Source organism: Sander vitreus, chromosome 15, assembly GCF_031162955.1.
Source record: "Sander vitreus isolate 19-12246 chromosome 15, sanVit1, whole genome shotgun sequence".
NCBI classification, from domain to species: domain Eukaryota; kingdom Metazoa; phylum Chordata; class Actinopteri; order Perciformes; family Percidae; genus Sander; species Sander vitreus.
Window position 1 is genome coordinate 23,706,180 of NC_135869.1, and position 19,971 is coordinate 23,726,150.

The 19,971-nt window shown below is 40.8% G+C and overlaps 1 protein-coding gene across 2 annotated transcripts in view; it reads left to right on the forward strand.

Moving 5' to 3' along the window:
• Window positions 1-19,971, forward strand: part of LOC144530423 (protein kinase C beta type-like) — a 102,483-nt gene that overhangs the window by 51,265 nt on the left and 31,247 nt on the right. For both annotated transcript variants that reach the window (XM_078269995.1, XM_078269994.1), the window contains exons 6-10: window positions 2,707-2,863; window positions 3,581-3,715; window positions 5,975-6,071; window positions 10,309-10,452; window positions 18,447-18,620. In XM_078269995.1, the coding sequence (XP_078126121.1) occupies window positions 2,707-2,863; window positions 3,581-3,715; window positions 5,975-6,071; window positions 10,309-10,452; window positions 18,447-18,620 (707 nt within the window). The remainder of the gene's footprint in view (window positions 1-2,706; window positions 2,864-3,580; window positions 3,716-5,974; window positions 6,072-10,308; window positions 10,453-18,446; window positions 18,621-19,971) is intronic.

Here is a 19,971-nt window from a genome sequence, read left to right on the forward strand (position 1 = left end):
AGGATCCCTAGACACAAGCATTCAAAATGGTCCAATAATGAACATATCAGTAGTATTGGTTTGCAAGGGCCTAACTTTGGGTTCAACTTTGGGGGGGGTTGAGATCTCCACCTGTCTTGCGATGCTGTTTGTTTCATCATTGAACAAATTCTAAACGGGGGTTCTTGGCCTCCCCCCCCCTCCCCAGGAAAATTTGAGCATCAAACACTTCATTACCTGCAACTATTTGGGCCTTCTCTGCATCAAGTTATAGTGCAAATGTCTTTAATTATGTAAAGGAAAATGATATTATCCTGTGTTGGTCAAAACTTACTGCAGATTCAAACAGCACACGTGTTTCGGGATGTTTTTTAAACGGTTAATATTTTTCATTCATCATTATAAGATTTTTTTTTTTTTGGGGGGGGTTGGTGTCATCCCCCCTGTAAATTACGCCTATGGGTTTGTTTGTAACAAAGTAGTATGAATCATAAACCAAAGTGAAAAAATGCACCTTTTTTATTTGTGTGACCACATGCTTAGTGTAACTGAACCGGTAAGTTGAGATACCAAAGACTTATAGTTTTAGGTTTCTCCATGTGGATCTTTGAGCACTAGGCAGGGTCAGGTTAGATTTTTAGTGCTCTTAAAAGGTTATAAATCAGTAATGTCACCTCTTTTGGAGGCCGAGCACCCAACTTGAACCAGTGAGTTGCGTGCATGCGTGCGTGCGTGTGTGTTTAAATGGTGGGTGGGGAAAGGTTTGTTTGTGTGTGTGTGTGTGTGTGTGTGTGTGTGTGTGTGTGTGTGTGTGTCTGTCTGTCTGTCTGTCTTGAGTGCTTCCCTAGCGAGCTGCCTAAGACACAGCAGCACCAGCCCTGCTTCTGGTAATTGGATGTGACCTCAGAACTTGACCAGCAACAATAATTGTGCACACACACGCACAAATTAACACACACTCCAATCGCAGGGGATGTTACGCCACTGGAATACAATTACAGCCCAATAACAGACAGCTACAAAGAAGGATTAGTGTTGGAACTGGCAACCTTCATCTGTCTACATGGTCATTACAGACAGATCTGGCAACCTCAAGGCTTTAACCCCCAATACAACTCTAGGGTATCTGGTGTGTGTGTTTTTCGTTGCCTCAAGTTTACCATGCCTATTTAATTAGTTGGTTTCAGCGGAGAGTTTTGTTGTTAAATAGATTACCGACAGGATGCACTCTCCAAATTCAAACACACATACACACAGCGCTTGAAATGAACCTGCTAAATATGGGTTAAAAATTAATTATGATGAGTTACTGGTGGGTTCTGAATACAATTCTAAGACCCTCATTTTTTGGCATAATTGCTCAAGGTCATGTGCACAAGTACAATGAGGGTGTGTTCAAACCCGCCTGCTGTTTCCATTCATGCAGGCTATGGTGCAAAAGAGTCCAGCAGAGTGGAATATAAATACAAACAAGTGGTAATTATCATCATTTTACGCCTCTTATAGCTTTTAAGGAAAATGGCTAAACAATTGCAGAGTAGAGTTCATACCAGCTCCTCCAATATTGTTGTCCGCCAGGTTTAGAGTAGGACGTTTGGAAACGCAGCACTGTAGATATGAAGCCAACAGCAGGTGTTGTTCCCTTGAAAATTTAAGAAAATAAAACTAAAACGGTAATGATCTACATAAGCTAGTCACTGTAAAGCTGTGTACAGTAAATGTTTTATTAACTTTGAAGGTGGCCTTTAGTTTGTTTTATTTAAGTGATTCATAAGGTTAAATTTTAATTACGTTTGGTTACTATTATATGCAACAATAATAATATTTTAAGGAAAATCAAATCATGATTCTCTCTGTTCCTCTCTCTTGTGTTTCAGTGTTCTGTTTACTAGCAAAATGTTTTATTGGTAATACTGGGTCTTTTATTTTTCTTAAAGTGCTCATATTATGCTCATTTTCAGGTTCATAATTGTATTTAGAGGTTATATCAGAATAGGTTTACATGGTTTAATTTTCACAAAACACCATATTTCTGTTGTACTGCACATTGCTGCAGCTCCTCTTTTCACCCTGTGTGTTGAGCTCTCTGTTTTAGCTACAGAGTGAGGCATCGCACTTCTGTTCCATCTTTGTTGGGAGTCGCACATGCTCAGTATCTAGGTAAGGACTACTAGCCAGTCAGAAGCAGAGTATGAGGGCGTGCCACGCTAGCAGCTAGGATTATAACGTGTGTTACAAAGTGACGCACGATCGTCACAGAAGTAAAGGCTGGACTACAATAGAGCTGTTTGGAGCAGTTTGAACAGTGTTTTCTGTTGGAGATGGTAAGTGCCTTTGGGGTGGACTTTGGGCTTTTTCACTTTGTAAACCTGTAACATGCATACAAAGATATATAACACAATAAAGGAAAGGGAAAAAGCCAAAAAGCATAATATGAGCACTTTAATGGACATTTTTAATGAGTAGTAGTAGTAGCATGGTTTGGGTTCCTGTAAAAAAAAACAAAAAAAAACAAATTGGCTCATAGAAAATCTGAGTTTTAAGTCTTTTTCACTTATGATTCTAAAAGTCAAGCTCTGCACTCGCACACATAAACCATTTCCAATTCTGTTCACAAAATGTCATTGTAAATTCTCAAAATGTTTTCTTTTCTCTCTCACCTTCTCCCTCTCTTTTCCTATCACCCTCCCTCTTTCTTTCCTTTTTTCTACATCCTTCTCCCCCCAGTTGGAGAGGGCAGGAATCTGGTTCCTATGGACCCCAACGGTCTGTCAGACCCCTACGTGAAGCTTAAACTGATCCCAGATCCCCGCAGCGAGAGTAAACAGAAGACCAAGACCATAAAGTGCTGCCTCAACCCCACCTGGAATGAGACATTTAAATTGTAAGGCTTTATTACACCATGTTTGGTGCTCTCTTATTTTATTTATCTTTCTATCTGTCTCTCCCTTTCTTTTTTTCTCTTCCATCTCTCTCACTTACCAACTGCAGTGTTTTTAGAGCATCACATCGTGATCGTCTTTCCACGCATGTGTAACCGCTGGCGCTCAGATAAAACCATCTGGCTCCTTATATTCATAAAACCTTGCTTTTGGGGTAGTTTCCTGCAGTTGGCTCCAATTACATTTTTAATCAGCTTCATCACGGTTTGCATGGAAAGAAACAGAGATTTGCATTTCAAGCATCTGGGTGCAGATGTTCAACTCAAAAGGCAATTTTTTTGCACCTATCCAACACATTGAAGTAAGAGATGATAGAAGGTTTTTTATAAACTTCTTCAAACGTGTGGTCTGAATGAAGCCTGAATGTAAACACACAGGCTACACTTACAGACAGTAAGAGACATTTCTACTTTATATGGAAAATGAGGTGAATCTGATTACTAGAGGGATTATACGAGGCATGCTTAAGAGGCCACATATTGTTATGGCAAAGACTGCTTTCATGTGGCTTTAACAGTTAATGGGAAAGGGTCAAACTATATATATATATATATATATATATATATATATATATATATATATATATATATATATATAACACCTTTAGGTATCACTCTCCGACATCATCCAACTGTTGATTGTCCATGTTTTTCTCCCAGCCACCTGAAGGAGTACGATAAGGACCGCCGTCTGTCAGTGGAGATTTGGGATTGGGACCTGACTAGCCGCAACGACTTCATGGGATCACTGTCCTTCGGCATCTCGGAGCTCCAGAAACAAGGAGTGGATGGATGGTGAGATGAAAGGAGGGATGGGTGGATGAATTGGGGGGAGGTAGTGGAGAGACATTAAGGCAGAGATGCAGCACAGGTAGAGGAGGAGGGAGAGTGGAGGTGACCTTGTTCATTACTGCACTGTTGGAGAAATACTTTAGTTGGAGCTCTTCTTTTTATTCTGGTGATACTCCGTGCCAAAGCATCTGTACCCCGTCTCTTTATCCTTTCTTCTTTATCTCTCCACCACCCACCCACCCTCTCTCTCTCTCTCTCTCTCTCTCTCTCTCTCTCTCTCTCGCTCAGTCTCTGTATCTCTCTATCTTCCTCTCTTCCTCTCTTTTTGCTGACGCTGCCCTGTCAGGGTTTTTAATGAGATGCCAGCGTTTGAGGTAGAATGGTGGAGGCTGAGAGATGCCATTAAAAAGCTGATATTCAGAGCAAAGTGAACCTGTGAAAGTGCATGTTTTCCACTACTCCGTCCACGTGAAGCTCCGATGCCTCACACCTGCTGGCCAGCAGCCAGGCGGAGGAACAGAGTGAGAGGGACATGAACAAAACAGCTGTTAAAGCAGCTAAACTACTGTATGTTTCTATCTTATTGCCATCTATGGGAGGTATTTGATATTGTGTTCAAAAGAGTTGAGCATCGCAATTAACGCGTTAATGCTGACAGCCCTAAAAAAAACACTTTAGTTGTCCCAATGTTTCAGTCACTTTTTTCAAAGTTTTGTATTTTGATGGTTTTTTTCATAGTTTTGGTCACTTTTTCAAACATTTTAATCGCTTTTTCTGATATTTTTTTCCGCTTTTTTCCCAATGTTTTTGTCACTTTTTCAATGTTCTGGGTGCTTATTTTTGATAACTGCCTTTTTTTGCATTATTGACCTTTTTTTTTCATCATTTTTTTGTTGTTGCTTTTGTCGTGTATTTTGTTGTTGTTTTTTTACATTTTCGGCGCTTTATTGACGTCCCATATTTTATGATATAAAAAAACTTTGAAAATGGGTTAGGGTTAGTTTGACCCGAGGACAACATGAGGGCTAGGTAATAGTGAATGTGGATGGCCATGATAGTCACAGACTCTAACACACCCATGATGTATGAAAGTGTATGTCTTCTGATCTTACCTCAGCGTATCCAAGAGCCTGGTCATGAAATCACCAAAAGTGCTTTTGGCACACCCCCTTTTGGCACAATGCTACGGGCAGGGCACACTTGACTGTAAATCGTGACACACCACAGGTTCATGAAAGTAGAGCTCTAAGACTGATGTTACAGAACATTATATTTAATAATAATAATAATATTTTAAGTAAAAGACATTAAGGATATCAGCTATAACCTCTTGAAGCACCGATCTGATCGCATGGCTGTCTAAAGAGAGAAAAAAATCTGTTGTAATAAAGCAGCAAATTATATAAATGCCAAACATGTCATGTAACAAGTGAATGAAACAAATACCCCTCGGACCGATTTAAGTCAGTATATGCATCCCTCCAAGTTACATCTAAGGCCAAAACTGGTGGTGTAGACTCAGACGTGGAGCGTGGACAAATCATTAAGTATTCACATTTGTGACAGCATTTCTTGTGCATATGGTAACATAACTTAACTTACAGACAGCAGCACTTAAAAGTCCAAATGTCTGATTGAATCAGGTTGTTAAGCTCCCTCTCAGGTTGGTATATTGTCAACAGCAGCCACATAAAACATTTTCAAACTGCTGTTTGTTGACGGCACTGCCCACATACAGCAATACAGCAAACTATTTACATAGCACCAAAAAGTCAATAAACTAAAGAGAATAAAACAGGAATGGTGCAGATGCAAATGCTCACAACCAACAGGATCCACATTTTCTGAGAATGAAAACGGAAAAAAATAAAAGGAAAATTGTTCAAAGTTAAGATATGTGTCACTAAAACATAAAGACCCAGCACAATGGTATTTACTATCAATACCATGTTGATGCTGTGAGGTACGAGCTTGTGTAATGGGGCCAATATGAAAAATTATATTCTATTGATTTTATTAAATAATACGCATCTCAGCTGTGTTTTGGGCCCATCTCTGTCAGGCTTTGCTGGATCACCATGAAGGAGAGTGAATTACTAAATAATCAGCTGATTATTCTTTAGGACTTTAAATCGGTGCACTAACAGTCAGCAGCTTCAGCTAATGGAAGCAGTTAAACGCTTAAATTGTATAAACTAATTGGGAATTGATTTGACTGGAAATATTCTCTCTCTCTCTCTCTCTCTCTCTCTCTCTCTTCAGGTTTAAGCTGCTCTCCCAGGAGGAAGGCGAGTACTTCAATGTTCCCGTTGCTCCAGAGGGGGAGGAGGGCAACGAGGAGCTACGGCAGAAGTTTGAGGTGTGTGTGAATCCGCACCTTTTAGTCTCTTTGTGTTTCTATTTGGAAGCATTTTCAAATGTGTGCCTGCATGTGTTGGAATGTGTTGGGGTGGGTGTGTGTGTGTGTGTGTGTGTGTGTGTGTGTGTGTGTGTGTGTGTGTGTGTGTGTGTGTGTGTGTGTGTGTGTGTGTGTGTGTGTGTGTGTGTGTGTGTGTGTGTGTGTGTGTGCACTATGCATCTGTGTGTGTCTGAGTGAGAGCCTCCCTGGGAGAGCTGTTAGCAGTTGGCAGGCACACTGGAGAGACACAGGCACACTTATAGTACCATCCGGTCTGGCACACTGCAGGTCCAGACGTGTGTGTGTGTGTGTGTGTGTGAGACCAGTAGGCCCACTCATTAACACAAATTTGGCAGTGGAGAGGATAACCCCGCTCTATGTGTTTCCTCCTTTTTCCTTCCTCTCCTTCTGTCTTGCTGACACTAAACTGCAGAATGTCATTCTGAAATATGTTGACCATGGAGTTAAGTGGAGCTGTTTGGGTGCAATTTTGCTCTTTTTTTCTCACCTGTCCCAGCTCCAGTTGCAGTTAGAGGATTGCCAGCAGTCGGTTAGCTTAGCTTAGCATAAAGACTGGAAACAGGGGGAACAGCTAGCCTGGCTATTGTCCAAAGGTAACAAAATCCACCAGCACCTCTAAAGCTCATTAATTAACATGTTATATCTGGTTTGTGAAAACCGAAGTGTAAAAACAAGGTGCCGGTAGTTGAACAGGGTCAGTCCAGCTGTTTCCCTGTCTCCAGTTGTGCTAAGCTAAGCTAACCAGTAGGGGTGCACGATTCAGAAAATGTCACAATTTGATTCAATATCGATTTTTAGACTCACGATTCGATTCAAAATCGATTTTCGATTAAAAAATGATTCTCGGTTTAAAAAAACGATTCACAGTATGTAAATGCAGTTACTTTTCCCATGTGATTGCAGAAGACATACAATTTAAATTAAATATATATATATATATATTTTTGCACACCCCTCCTAACCAGCTGCTGGTTGTAGCCTCATATTTACCATACAGACATATGAGTGATATTGAATTATTTGTTTTCCAAGACGAATGCACATCACCAGTCAGTCAGTCTGACATTTATTTCATTCATAAATAAGTACATAACATGGATTTTCTGCTTTTGCTCTGTTTTGCTGGAAACAGATATGATGTATGTACCATGGGCGGTACCGTTTAAACAGAAAATATTTAGGTGAATCATTGGTAAAAACCCCCCAAAAAAAAAATTTTTTTTCTTTCCCACCCCCCCGATAATCTACCTTTGGACCCAAATCATTTCTTCTTCAGTGGGTGTTGCAGTGTAGGTGTCTTACTCACTTTCCTGTGGATGATCTGTTGTTTAGAATGTTGTAGCCAGCCTTCTATCCTCCCATTTCTTTCCTCCCTTCCTTCCCCATCTTTATTTTGCGTTCCTTTCTCTTCTTCACTTATCTGTTTTGTCCTCTGTCACCTTCAGTGCCCCCCTGTGTGTTTCTCTCTCTTTATCTGTTTTTCTTTCCCTCCATCTCCTCAAGGTCATGATCCTCAGACGTTCACTGAGACACATTCTCGGGGGGCCAGCTATCATTCACACACACGCACACACACACACACACACACACACACACACACACACACATACACAAACACACACACAAAAGCATGTAGGCAACTTCTAGGGTGTAGCTCTCAGAGAGATGGCAGAGAGAAAGAAAGACACAGAGACAAACAGAGAGAGACTTCACTTTGGTTACAATACCTGCATGCCTCCATTCACCTCATCCAGAATCACACAAGACAGTCAGTGACAGACAGTGATAAATAATGCATGTTGTACCTATGCACACACCCAGACCCAGACAAACTAGCATACTTCGGAGGAAGTTAGGAAGCAGGGCGCTAGATTTACAATGAATATATCCTCATTTAAAGCTGAGACACATTTCTGTATCTCATTTCAATTCATTTTAACGAAGACGTTTTGATCAAAATAAATTTTTCCAGTTTATTGAAAAACCGTAAAGTAAACTGCCCTTTCTCTGTCATTTTTTTTCTTCTCTCTTCCCCCTAAGTCCTCCTCCACCTCACTTTTTCTTTATTTTTACTTTTTGTTTCTGTATTTCCTTTCCTTTCTCTCTCTTACCTTTGCCTATCCTACTTTCTAACTCTTTTCTCTCTCTCACACACATGCAGGTGCAGATGCATTTCCCGTCACCAATTAGGTTCATAAATACTCGTTATTCACTTTAAACCTATTTTGGGAGAAATAGAAAAATGTATCAGATTTTGCTGCTGCCATTCATCCTTATTCTTTACCATTTATAATGTGCACAAACATATTTGGACACATAGACAGAGAGAGCAGCATTGATTTCTGAAGGCTTTGAGAGTGCTGCCTTCAGCATGCTCTGCTTCTCACAAATACCTCAACTGCGTGTGTGTGTGTGTGTGTGTGTGTGTGTGTGTGTGTGTGTGTGTGTGTGTGTGTGTGTGTCTCAGAACAGATGGAGACAGATAGAGCCTTTTATCCATTGATGAGTCGGGAACCGCATGGGTTGCAACACACACACACACACACACACACACACACACACACACACACACACACACACACACACACCAAACAGTGTGGGGAGCAGCAGAGTACTTGGATGCTTCACTCTGACAATTTTCCAGACAAAGCTGTGGAGAAATTACTGCACAGGACAGAAGAAGTGCAGAGAGCCTCAGTGTGGATCAGCAATTTAAGATAAGATAGGATAAGATGTATTCATTCTGCACCTCTGTCTCTGAGTGTGCAGGCATTTTGTAAATGCCTTAAGACTAAATTGAAGCATAGCTTAACAAAATGGAGAATAAGATGATAAATAGATTAGATTATAAGATGAAATAGTTTCTTACGACAGAGACGGGACGAGAGAGTGTGACAAGGTCGAGGCAGAGAGGAACGAACTGCGAGAGAGACAGTTGTATAGCGGAGAGACACAGAGACGTGGTGACAGACATGAATAAATGGAGAGTCACAGACACAGGCCACATTTATAAAGATGAAGTAGAAATGAATTATAGAGAAAAGTGAAAGAGAGAAATGGTACAAAAACTCTCAGAGTGAGTGTTTGAAGGACAGAAACAAGGGAAGTGGTGACAGTCATGATTGAATAGAGTGGCAGACTCACAGGGAGGCCATATTTTTTATGGAAAATGTGACGTGCCTTCACAGAATAAATGAAATGGAATGAACCAAAAGGCAAAAAACTTTCCCCTTTTAACATATGTATCACTTCCACTGTTGTCTCTCTAAAAAAAAGTTTTTCTCTGTGATATTAGAATGCCCCAAATTTATTTAGTTATAAGTTATTACAACAATGTTGAGCATGTATGTTTTTTTGTGATATTTATTTCACTACCAGTTAAAATGTGACTGGCTGTGATTTTGTCTTCTCTTTTCCTAGTTTGTTTATAACTTTGACGTGTGAAATATGGGTTTCTGCCTACTATTTCATTGTAAAGTGAAGCTTCTAATATATTTTGTATGTTGTAGTGTTGGCAGTGATCTTTGATAACTTTGCTCCAGTAGGAAAATGCTTCCCCTGTCCTAAATGTGGCATTTTTAAGCAGCTGTCAAACATCTTTTGATATCATTGGCATATTTAGCACATTTGCCATATGCAATAAGACTTGGCTCTAGATAATTAGTAGCATTACTAATGTGAGTTTCTCAAATGATGACAACATTTCACATACATGTTAATGATACACAAAAAAAGGATGTTATTCTTGGCCCCTAATTTTTGGCATGCTAAAGAAATGCATGTTTAACTCATTTTCCCTTCAAGGCCTTTTCCTCACGAGCTGCCATTATGCAAACCTCTGAAAGCTTGAGATGTTTTAATACTGAATCAACAACAACTTCATTGTCACATGAAGTAAAGTGCAAAGTCATGGTAATGCCTACCAATATGTTGGTTATGATGCCATATATTGGTCAAGACAAATATGGTTTGGGAAAATGAAGTAAATCTTTTACTTCCCTCAACAAATACTGTTGACACGCCCTATATCACCAGCTGCCCCATTATAACCTTTTTAATCTTAGTATATACATTTATTTGCCAACTTCACCCTCTATTTGTCCACTTGCAGCCTGTAGTCTCTTTAAATGTTGAAGGTTGCGTCTAATATCATCCCCAATTCTCTTCTCTCATGTAGAGAGCTAAGATTGGACCAGACAAGAACAAAGAAGGCAAGGCGGCCAATGCTGCATCCCGGTTCGACTCCAATGGCAACCAAGATCGCATGAAGCTGGCTGATTTTAACTTCCTGATGGTGCTGGGCAAGGGCAGCTTCGGCAAGGTGAGGCCGTGGTGTTGATGTGTGTCTAACATCTGTGTTGTCTGCTACTATGTACTGTATGTGCCACAGGTGTGTATTTGCATAGGACTCTGTGATGCTAGCAGCATTGTTCACACACTTGGAGGAATAAAATGTATGTCCACTCGGCAGCAGATAAATCAGCAGATGTATCATTGGGTGATCTGGGTGACACTAGAAGATTTCAGTGAGAATTCAATTTAAGTAAGCATAATGGGGACACTTAGCTTATATAACTTTAGTGGATAAACAGCCCCAGCCAGGATTGTAATTACAGGAAAATGGTAAATAGTACAATGTATTGTTACAGTAGCACAAGTAGAGAATAATCCTAAAGTCAAAGTAATGTGAGTTAAACAGCAATATATATCTAAAGATCTCAAGTTTTTTAACATTAGCCACCAAGAGTTACTGGTCATGCCAGGAGTACCAGGTCAGGCTGTAGCTGCAAAAAAAAAAAAAAAAAAAAAGTATGTACAGCATATATTAGTTTTTTCTTCCAAGCTTGGCAGCATTGTTGTTGTCATGTTTGATCCTGATATACTGCCCCATTTATGGGCTTAAATATGTAGTATTCAATTTTAAGGATGCACACACCCAATACTCCCAAGAACCCTATTATAAGCGTAGTGGTCATGGGTCTGCAAAGATACAGTTAAAACAAGTATATTGGCGCTAACTGTGTGCTATGATGAATACCTCTCTGAGCATTTGTGTGTGTTTGACGAAGCACCAGAGCTCTCTATCCACACACACAGCTTAAAGGAAAGAAAAGATGGACAGAAAGAGGAGATAGAGATAGGAGGAATCTAAGGAGATGGAGCACAGTTAGACAGAGATGGATGAAGGGAAAGAGATGGAAGAGGATGGCGTGACAAGTGGAGAGAGTGATGAAAGGAGAGAGAGACAGAGATGTGAGAGCGTGGCGGCAAGGTTGACGTAAATAAATTGAGAGAGAGGTATAAACGTCAGACTGAATGAAACGAGGGAGAGTGGGAAAGGAGGGGGAAACCTTGGAGAGGTAAGACTGACGTGAATAAATGGAAATCAAGGCAAGAAACAAAGAATGGGAAGATGTGTTGAGAGAGACAAAGGGGGAGTGAGAGAGAAAATTGGGTAAACGATGGAGAGAGAGAGAGCGAGAGAGAGAGAAAGAGAGCGAGAGAGAGGGGGGCCATTGTCTGTACCAGACCTGTATGCCGGCTGCCTGTTTCCATGGTAACAGGCGTTTAAAGCAACACTGATGCGTCAATGTGGAGAGACTGAGTCCAGGGTCAATCATTACTGGAATACACACAGTATTCCCTAAACATGCACAGATGCGCATGAGTACACGGAAAATCACACGCATGCATACACACACACATTCCTCATTTAGGCCTATTTTGTGTACGCACACACCAATGCATTTTGTGAATACAGGCTCAGAGAAACACACAGTACACACAGTATATTAGACAGAAATACGCACACACACACACACATATAATAACTACATGCACAAACAAGGCGTTCCTGTGACGTGTGTGTTATTTTAATGGTTCCTGAGTTTGTGTGGGAGGCTGGTACCTTCAGAGCTGCTCTTTCTGCCTCAGTGTCTGAGGACATCTGCATCACAGTACAGCTGCTATCATTTCTCTGCGGACACACACACACACACACACACCCACACACACACACCCGTATTTCATGGGCAGACACGGGGCAAATGCATGCTTCAGCCTGATCTGTAATGTCATGTCTCTAAACATACACACACACACACACACACACACACACACACACACACACACACTACAAGCATACAAGCAGAATCACGAATGAAGCTGCATTGATTCTGATTCAGATATATTACAGGATATGAGCATTTTTGTCTGTGTTGTGTGAATAACTAGCCTGGCTCCGCCCTCCTACTTACTTCCGCTCAATTTTCATTTCCCTTCAGTACTCCGTCTGAGTTTGCGGTATATTCTTGGGTTTTCTCCGGTCAAATATTTGTAGGTCCAATCAGCGAACAGAGGGAGTGGCTGAGAACGATGACGTTGAGGACGTGCACTAGAAAGATGCGAGCGAAGCCATTCGGTCCGTTGTGGCAACGCTGCCAAATATCCAGAAGTTAAAGCCCGAGCAAGAACAATCTTTGCTGAGTTGTGTTGGTGGCCATGATGTTGGGGCCCTCCTCCCCACGGGGTTTGGGAAAAGTTTGATTTTCCAGCTCGCTCCGTTAGTGGTGAAGGAGTTGGCTAAGGCTAACGCTAGCAATGCTAATGCTAAATATAAGCCGATAGTTGTTGTCGGTCTCCCCTCTTGTTGCACATGCGCATGACATACGTCACGACCAAACGTTAGCAATTGGTTATGGCAGATCCAGAGTGGCTCTGGGCAGATCCAATAGTTTTAAACTTCAACAGAGTACCCGCCTTCAAGGAAGTTAACACTTGTCAATGGAGAGAGGCCAGACTCTCTGTACAAATGAAATGTACCAGAGTCTGGTAGGACCAGGCTAGTGAATAACAGCCAAAGCTTAGCTCCCTGGACAGCGCTGCTCAGAGCCTTAACTCTCTGACATTTTTTACATTACATCTGACATATTTATCTTTTTCTGGATCGATATATCGGTTCAATGATCAATGATCCAATGTCATCGATGCAAAGTGAAAATATCAATCATTATTAATGATCATCATTAAACATGTTTAAAATGCACCTTTATTTTGAAATTCCCACTTTATGTTATACTTTATATTACAAGTCTTTGTTTTTCATTTAAATGTCTGAAAAAAAGTTTAGTATTAAAATGATCAAATCATATTTTAGTTGCTCTTTGTGAGTTCATAAATGTAACCGATTGATTGTGTTAAATGAGCATATGTATTGTCTCAAATCGATCACAGGCCTCTGAATTGAATCAAATCGAAATCTTATCGTGGCAGACTTTGTGATACCGTATCGTTGGCCAAAGAATTAATATAATATTGGATAGTGTTAAAACTTGTGGTCTCGTGTTTTTGCTCTTGCAACATGGAATGCGATGCCATGTGGCTGGGAACAGTGAGCACATAGAAATGCAATGTGGACATACAATAAGTTAAAAAATGATCATCAAAGCACACTAGCAGCCTGAAGATATCCCACTGTGTCCTACAGTGACCATCTGTGTGGGGCTAGACACACTATATAGAGTCTATATTATAGACCATATGATATATGACAGTTTAGAATAATACAACACAGCCCACTGTAATACATCATGGAGCAGCATCATGCAGTGCCATGCAGTAGAGTGTGGATTCATTTGTTTTCCCTGGGTAAATTCACTCCGCAAGGTCAGCAGAGAGAGAACACTGTGGCATCATTTACGACATGTGACAGTTAATATCCTGAGGACTGCTTTTCTGTCAAATGACCCTGAACAACTTTCTTGGATAAAAGGGCATTGCCTATAGTGCTAAACGCCACAATTCATAGAAGAGTACTGTAGCTAGTTTATGAATGACACTGGCCAAAATGAATGAAAAACCTTGAATAAGACACTGAACCTCGATGAGATCATGAAATGTAACCTGGAAGCTAAACGTATCAGGTAAGTGCCTAAAATGACGTGTAAAAGGTTTAATGAAAAAACACGTATGCTTGTATGTATTCGTTGTCACCAAGGGCAGCGTGGTATGATGCCAAAGAGCTTCCGTTGTTGTCTTTGTGTCCTGTGCATCTTTTGGATTTTGATGAAACCCTGTGGTTTTATGTATTTTTCCTCTTTTATTGGTCTTGTCCTTGTGGTTGCATAAAATGAGCTTTGGGCCAGATGGTGTCCTTCATCTCTGTTTCAACTTTGTAGAGTTTGTATTTACATAGAGTCACACTGCCACCATATGGGACGAATACACACACACACACACACACACACACACACACACACACACACACACACATACATATATAAAGGCAATTGTAACATGTATGCATACATGTAGTGTGCACACACTAAAACATTTTAATCACACATAATACACCATAGACACACACACACACACACACACACACACACGGAGCACATACTGCACACAAACAACTGTTTATAAGACAAACATACACACACACAGACACACATTAAAAACCCTAACACACAACATTTTTCTCCCATCACACACATGGACACACACCTAAATCCCTCCACTCTCCCTCACATACTGTAGCTTATTGGCAATTTCTTTAGATAATGGAGGGGAATTAGCTCCTAAACTGATGTTGCTGTGTTCCCTCATTTGAAGACCGATTGGACGACAACCCGATCACCTCTTTCTCACTATCTTCTTCCTCTTCTTCCATCTTTTGATCCTCCATTTTCACTGCCTGTCATTTATTTTTCACACACACACACACACACACACACACACACACACACACACACACACTCTCTCTCTTACTGTACACCTGCTTCTGTGAAAGGATGCCACCAGCATAGATCCAACTGCAACATATATCCAAATTTTAATACAGAATTTTGTAATGCACATTCTTTATCTGTGGCTGCCCTCTATGCAACCACACTTTTACTGTATACACACACACACACACACACGCACACACACACACACACACACACACACACACACACATATACACATACCTGCATGTCTTTGTCCATCTGTGCTGCACTCCCTGTAGTATCCCAAACCTACCGGTAATCACCTCGCCACATTATCATACCTGAATATTTATATGGCATAACCCGCAAAGCTGCTAAGTTTCCGATCCCTCATGGGAAAAGAAAATATGAAGTGAATATAAGGTCACTCTTATTGCTCTGTACTTTGAGTTTTGGGAAAGAATGATGAGTGTGATATGTTTTCCATTTACATAATTAAGCTGACAGAGGAACGGTATATTAAACACATCAATAAATCAATCAAACTCAGCTTAAATTGAGCATTTAAGCACTTGCAAAGTTTTCAAGTCACTAGGTTCACCCTGTGTTTTATGCAAATTAACATAAGAAACGTAAGAAAATGTTTTAAATATGAAATATTATTGGATGAAAGATCCTTTTGTTGAGGTCCCAGAACTCAATTAGCCTTGTGGGAACTACAAACACACCATGCTAGTCATGTAATGTAAAACTCAGCTGTTTTTCTTGCCCGTTCTCTGCCTTGTTTTAAGATAAAACGTTAAAGCACTTTTATTAATTTTAGAGTGATAGGAAAAGGAACGCTATGCAGTCAGTCGATAGTTTCAGCAGAATAGTCTCACATGTGGAAAAGAGACTTATCTGTGCTGATAATTTATATGTTACAACTTTACTATTTCTCAAAATGTTCTTTCTGAAGTGTGAAACCTTAGAGAGGTTTTTGCTATTAGCTATCTGTTACAGTAACAAAAAACAAAAAAATTAAAGACGAGAGACATTATGAGCTTGGTTCACTTTGTCATACAGGGCCCTATCTTGCACCCGGCGCAGTGCAGCACAAAGCCCGACGCAAGTGTCTTTGCTAGTTTAAGACCGACGCAGTTATCAATTTCCCGTCCAGCGCCCGTGTCGTTTAAATAGCAAATGCACCTGTGCCCATCTTTACGCCCATGGGCGTGCTGTTATTACAGGGAGGTGTGTTCAGGTGCATTCTTGGCGTATTGTTATCTTGAGGCAGACCAACAAAAACCTGGTCTAAAGTCAATAGCGCAGCATTTCATTGTTATTTTAACAGCGCATTAGTAAAATGCGCCTAGGCTTGTGCACAGCGCGCACACTCTATGCTTGTTACACACACACACACACACACACACACACACACACACACACACAGGGAAGTGCAGCAGCACACAAACATGCAAAAGATTACAAATAAAAATATTACGGTGCAAATCGACCATCATTATAGCAATGCGCCAAGGTACAAACGCGTCTGGCTTTTAAAGGGAATGGGAGATGACACTCTGATTGGTTTATTGCATGTTACGGCCAAAACACACCTATGAATTAATGAAGACACTAAGTACAACCCTTTTGAATCACGCGCCCGGCACACTGACCCTTTTTTCCGCCGTCAAACTAGCAAAAGGATTTGGACACGCCCTAAATGCACCTGCGCCAGGCGCTTCACCACGTGCACTTAGATCGTTAAAATAGGGCCCTCAGTGTTCTAATGCATCTGACTGTCCTATCTTTATTCTTTGCACCTAGTGTGTTTGCTAGCCAGTTATAATTATTTATTTTTTACTTTCTTTAGAGAGTATACTAGATTATATATAATTTCTTGAAAGAGTTAGTTTCAAAATCAACTTTAATGAATAGTTCATCATTTTTTGGATGTACTCCTTTTAGCTTAGGTTATAGCCAGCTGTCAGTTAGCTCAGCATAGCATAAAGACGTATAAACGGGGAAGCAGTTAGCCTGGCTCAGTCCAAAGGTAACAAAATCCGCCTACAAAAACAATTTATATTGAACAGACAGATATAAGAGTGATATCTATTTTTTCATCTATCTGTACACACAGCACAGACACCTTCAACTTGCTCATATAATCCCCCCCCCCAATTCAGATTTGCGTCCAGAGAGTTGAACTTTATTGGCCTGGTCACAAGGCTGCTGCAACTTTTATGAGATGACCTGCGAGCTGAAACTTGACCTACATTTTGCCTGCAATTTTCAGCAGCTACTTGGTTCTTCAGGAAAGAAGATATGAGGACAGGAGAGGAGAACGGCAGAGGAAAGTAGGAAAGGGAGAAATCAAGAAATAAGAGGGAAGAAATGGCGATTGAAAAAAAGGAAGAGAGAACAGGATACAGTAAACGAGAGACCTGGAGAGACTTTAAGCAGCATGAGCTTGACCTTGGCTACAAGACATTTACACTGCTGAGAACACACACAGCAACACAGAGGCATCTCATAGTGGTTGCATTCTTGGCATCTGCTTGCGCATGCGTAATTATAAGCAGTTATACTCCCAGACGTTCACAATTAAAACAAATTTGATTCTGGATTGCTTTACTACTGCCAATCTCTTTCTCCGCCATTCCTTCATGCCCTTCACTTCCTCCTTCAATCTCCCCATTTTTTTAATCCCACTCTCCTCACCCATTCACCTTACTTTATCTCCACCCCCCCCTCACACACACACACACACACACACACACACACACTGTGTGCCCGAAAGAAAAAACTAATGTGAACTAATCCCCTCGTTCTCTCCTTACTCTTTCGTTCTACTTTTTCCTCCTCCCTGATGTTCGTGGAGGGCAAAGACAAGCTGAACAGTATAACAATCTTACAGAAGCTATATAATCCACACTCTGTATAGTTAACATTTTGTAGACCTAAGATTTCATGAAATTACACAAAATACACTGGCAGACACTTTTTGTGTGAATTAAAACTGGGTAGCACACAGGGATGATGCAAGTTGATGACGTTTCTGCTTTTATTTATTTATTTTATTACTTCTTCTTATTTTTAACATCTTGGTGCTACGATTCACCAGGCATTTATCTCACAATTTGGCATGCCTCAAAATTGTGCAGTCCAACACAAATTGCTACCAAGATTTTATTTGACCTATCTCGTACAGAATGACACGCTATATAGGAGCCGTTTATCACCTCCTTTTCCTCCATTCTGCCTTTCTTTTCTTCCCATTTCCTTCTCAGATGACATCATGAAAGATGATTAATCAGTTTTCTCTCTCCTTCCCTCCCGTCCTTACATTCTTTATTTCTACTTTGACTGTCTAACCCAAAACAGTCAGACAAGCTTTCATTTATTCCTGCCCTTTATAGTACCTCCTCCATCTTTCCCCTTTTCCCTGCCTCCCACATCTCTCTGCCTCCCTCCCTTCCCTAGGCCTCTTTGTTACTATAAAGGCATGACAGGAGCTGTGTGCCATGAAGATTTTAAATATTGATGAATGTATTCTTCCTTGTATTTCCCATCTATCCTCTCTGTCCTCTCCTTTCCATTTCTCTTCTCCTCTCTCTCTGTCTAGGTAATGCTGGCAGAGCGTAAAACGACAGAGGAGCTGTATGCTGTAAAGATCCTGAAGAAGGACGTTGTGATCCAGGATGATGACGTGGAATGCACTATGGTGGAGAAGAGAGTGTTAGCGTTGGCTGGAAAGCCCCCGTTCTTAACACAGCTGCACTCCACTTTCCAGAGCATGGTAGGCCGACGTGCTTTCACAAAAGTTATATGATATCGCACAAAATATTTTCACGTTTTCCAGAAAATAAACAGCCCTATTTTTCATAACAACAGTGTCACTACATAATTGTCTTGACGTCTTCTTTGTTAATGGAAGTGTAAAATCAGCATGTTGTGATTCTGTTAGGTGTTATCTGCTGCACTTTTTTCCCCCGTGTTTCCACTGCTCTGCTCTACTCAACCTGTTACCTGTTACCGTTTTTTGTACCACCTCGTCGAGGTTCCAAGCGAGCTGAGCCGATACTAGAAGGATGAGTTAAATCACTGCAGACCCCTGATTGGTCAGAGAGAATTGCCACTTGCGCGACAAGGGACATCCTGCACAAACCCGTCATTTTGAAATAGCCAAGCTACCATCAACAGTGACAGAATTTTTTTGGATTTACTTGCCCTAGATTTATTTATTTTTTTATTCAAAACTACGCCATACACAACGTACACTATGCCGTACAATTGACTGTACGCTGAGAATGCTGCATTGGAAAACGAAATAGAGAAAAGGACCGTGAGTTGAGTCCAGCAGAGCCATACAACGTAGTGGAACACAGCATTAGAGTTTAATCTGCTGTTGGTTCAGGCTCTATGGACTCTATGAACTTCTGAATGAGAATGGGAAAATGTTTGCTTGGTTGGTTGCATATATAGACACAGACGCACAGTGACTGGAAACCACAAAAACTATCCATTTTACATTATTTGCAAGCTGACACCCTTCATAGGCCCCTACACTTTCATATTATATTGGATCTGAAGGGAGCCACAGTGCGGAGTCCTGCTGAAGGGAACAGCCGCACTGCTGGAGAGCGCTGTGGTCTTAACAGCAGCCACCCTGCCTGCTGTGACCAGCTCTCAGCTGGAATACACAGGCTGGATTCATATTTGATTTTTGCTCATCTTCTGAAGTATAATCCATATTACACTGAAGATGAGTCAACAGAGGAGTAAATATAGCTCACTGGTCTCATACTTAACACTGAGCACACGTCATTTACATTCACATGCTACATAAACATACTCTTTGTCAATGTTTTCATTGATCAATGAACATGTGTTTTGAATGCAATTGAGGTTGTGGTAAAAGGCTGGACAAATGAAGTTGACCTGACCCACACACACACACACACACACACACACACACACACACACACACACACACACACACACACCAGAAGTGAGTGTGTTAATCCTCCTCAGCACTAATTCTCTGGCCAGAAGAGGGCTTTCATATATATGGGACTTAGCAGGCAGTTATACACACACACACACACACACACACACATACATATATAGAGGCAATTATAACATGCATG